This window comes from Octopus bimaculoides, chromosome 29 (assembly GCF_001194135.2).
Source record: "Octopus bimaculoides isolate UCB-OBI-ISO-001 chromosome 29, ASM119413v2, whole genome shotgun sequence".
Classification (NCBI taxonomy): Eukaryota; Metazoa; Mollusca; class Cephalopoda; order Octopoda; family Octopodidae; genus Octopus; species Octopus bimaculoides.
Genome location: NC_069009.1, coordinates 1,288,534 through 1,290,792, shown reverse-complemented (window position 1 = coordinate 1,290,792; position 2,259 = coordinate 1,288,534). Strand labels below are relative to the sequence as shown.

The 2,259-nt window shown below is 38.3% G+C and overlaps 2 protein-coding genes across 3 annotated transcripts in view; both read left to right on the top strand.

Annotated features, from left to right (window-relative positions):
- The window catches only part of LOC106879001 (zinc finger protein 22-like), a 10,947-nt gene extending 9,788 nt beyond the window's left edge, over window positions 1-1,159 (top strand). The window contains exon 3 of the mRNA XM_052977820.1: window positions 1,095-1,159. Coding sequence (XP_052833780.1) covers window positions 1,095-1,159 — 65 coding nt within the window. The remainder of the gene's footprint in view (window positions 1-1,094) is intronic.
- Window positions 1-2,253, top strand: LOC106879013 (zinc finger protein 239-like). 2 transcript variants are annotated; one of them, XM_014928415.1, is made up of 2 exons: window positions 1-87; window positions 1,095-2,253. In XM_014928415.1, the coding sequence occupies exon 2, from the start codon at window positions 1,239-1,241 to the stop codon at window positions 2,112-2,114; it is 876 nt and encodes a 291-aa protein (XP_014783901.1). In that variant the 5' UTR covers window positions 1-87; window positions 1,095-1,238; the 3' UTR covers window positions 2,115-2,253. The 2 variants fall into 2 exon arrangements, with proteins under 2 accessions (XP_014783901.1, XP_052833897.1); XM_052977937.1 differs by lacking the exon at window positions 1-87 and adding an exon at window positions 511-1,003.
- The last annotated feature ends 6 nt before the right edge of the window (window positions 2,254-2,259 follow it).

Genomic DNA, 2,259 nt, shown 5'->3' with positions numbered 1-2,259 from the left:
TATGATTTGTCTTTTGAGGTATTGGAAGGACGTTTATTGTAATTTAAACGATCTCACCGAAAACACTGACTTTTATATCGATAGCAGGTAAGATACTATATACACATTTTAGCGAAATTTTCTCTCTCGATGTCCCATGCCTCAAAAGAAAAGCAAAAAACAGGAATTTTCTGTTATTTAACATTTTGTGTTTCACAAATCATAAATTATTATTTTGGTACTCTCCGAAACGAAGACGGCATTGTTATTTTGCATTTCATTTTTTTTACGTTACAGTTTTCCTCCCCAACTCTTTGGCACCTTTTATTCCCTTTTTCCCCGTGAGGTATGGACTTAGAAGGGCACCTGTTCCAGAACTACACGCACACGATAATCACAGAAATGTGAGTTAGGGTCTCGTGGCTGATCGCTTATTCTATTCATGCTATTCAGCATTATTCTGCGTTTGGGGATAAACCATTTCCATACCTTGTATATTTCAATACATCTCAACGGTTCTAAAAAATTGAGCTTTGTTTATATATAACGCAGTATATCTAAGGCGGAGCACGGCCTTTAGTCGAGCAAACCGACCTCAGGACTTATTCTTTGTAAGCCTAGAACTTATTCTAACGGGTCTTTTGCCGAACTGCTATGTTACTAGGACATAAACACACCAGCATTGGTTGTCATGCGATGTTTGGGAGGTGGGGACACGCAAACCCGACATAATCCGGATGTTTCCGTGGAAGCGAATGACAGTTGCCGAAATGAGAGGAGGAGAGCTAATGGGTTGTACGTGCGTGTGTGTGTGCTTGTTCCTGTCTGTGTCTGCGTTCCTGTTGTACCTGTTCTGTTTTTAAGTCTTTATGGATTGTGGAGAGGAGGCGCAATGGCCCAGTGGTTAGGGCAGCGGACTCGCGGTTTCGATTCCCAGAACGGGCGTTGTGATTGTTTATTTTGAGAAAGACATTGTAAGCTAGGTGTGAGAGGCCAGACATGTGCAGTTTGAACATTAAAATAGGTAAAATACTTCGACCAGATAATATCTGCTTTAAATGCTAAACGGTTAACAATCTTCTCTGTCTTACTCTATAATTTCTTTCTTCTTTCAGAATATCAAATGACATTGGCATCAAAGAATTGGTTGCATCGATGTACATCATCTTTTAAAGACTAAAAGAAAATGTTCTTCATATAACGAATCTTTGGTGTCTATTAGTATCAATATCTAAAAAGAACGGACAGAAGGAAAACACATGTATATTGTAGAAAAGAGGAGGGAAACTATGGAAGGAAAATTATGTAATAACGCATCTGTAAAGACTGATGTTTGTGATTTAAAGGAAGAGGAAGGAGAATCATCGTACCAGTGTGATGTCTGTGATGAAGCATTCTCTGAAAGAGATAGCTTGACTAGGCACGAATGTATTCATGCAGGAGATAAGCCATATTCCTGTGATATTTGTGGAAAATCATTCCGTCGAAATTACCACTTAACAAGACACAAACTCACTCATACAGGTTATAAAGCTTATCGCTGTAACATCTGTGGTAAAGCGTTAACTCAAAAATCCAATCTAAATAAGCACATGCGTATTCATACTGGTGAGAAAGTATATTGCTGTGACATCTGTGGTAAATCATTCTCTGGCAGCAATTCTTTCATAATACATAAACGCATTCATTCAGGAGACAGGCCGTACTGCTGTGATGTCTGTGGTAAATCGTTCTATGAATCTGTTGATTTAACTAAACACAGACGTATGCATACAGGAGAGAAACCATATCACTGTGACATCTGTGGCACATCATTCTCTGTAAGCTCTAACTTGACTAAACACAAACGTACACATACAGGGGAGAAGCCATATCATTGTGATATCTGTAGTAAATCATTTTCTGCAGCCTATAACTTGAAAACTCACAAACGTATTCATACAGGTGAAAAGCCATATTGCTGTGATATCTGTGGTAAATCATTCTATACAAATGGTGCTTTAACTAATCACGTACGCATTCATACAGGAGAGAAGCCCTATCATTGTGACATCTGTGGTAAATCATTTTCTTCACGTAGCCAGTTAACTAGTCACAAATGTATTCACACTGAGAAAAAAACCATATCGTTGTGATATCTAAGATAAATTATTCTCTCATAGCAGTGTCAGTAAGAGTTGAAAAAGAGAAGAGACAAAATGGTAATAACATTGAGAGAACCAGTGATATCAAACAGTGCCCCTAGCCCTCTGTCAACAAAAACCTTTTCACTTCGTTGAT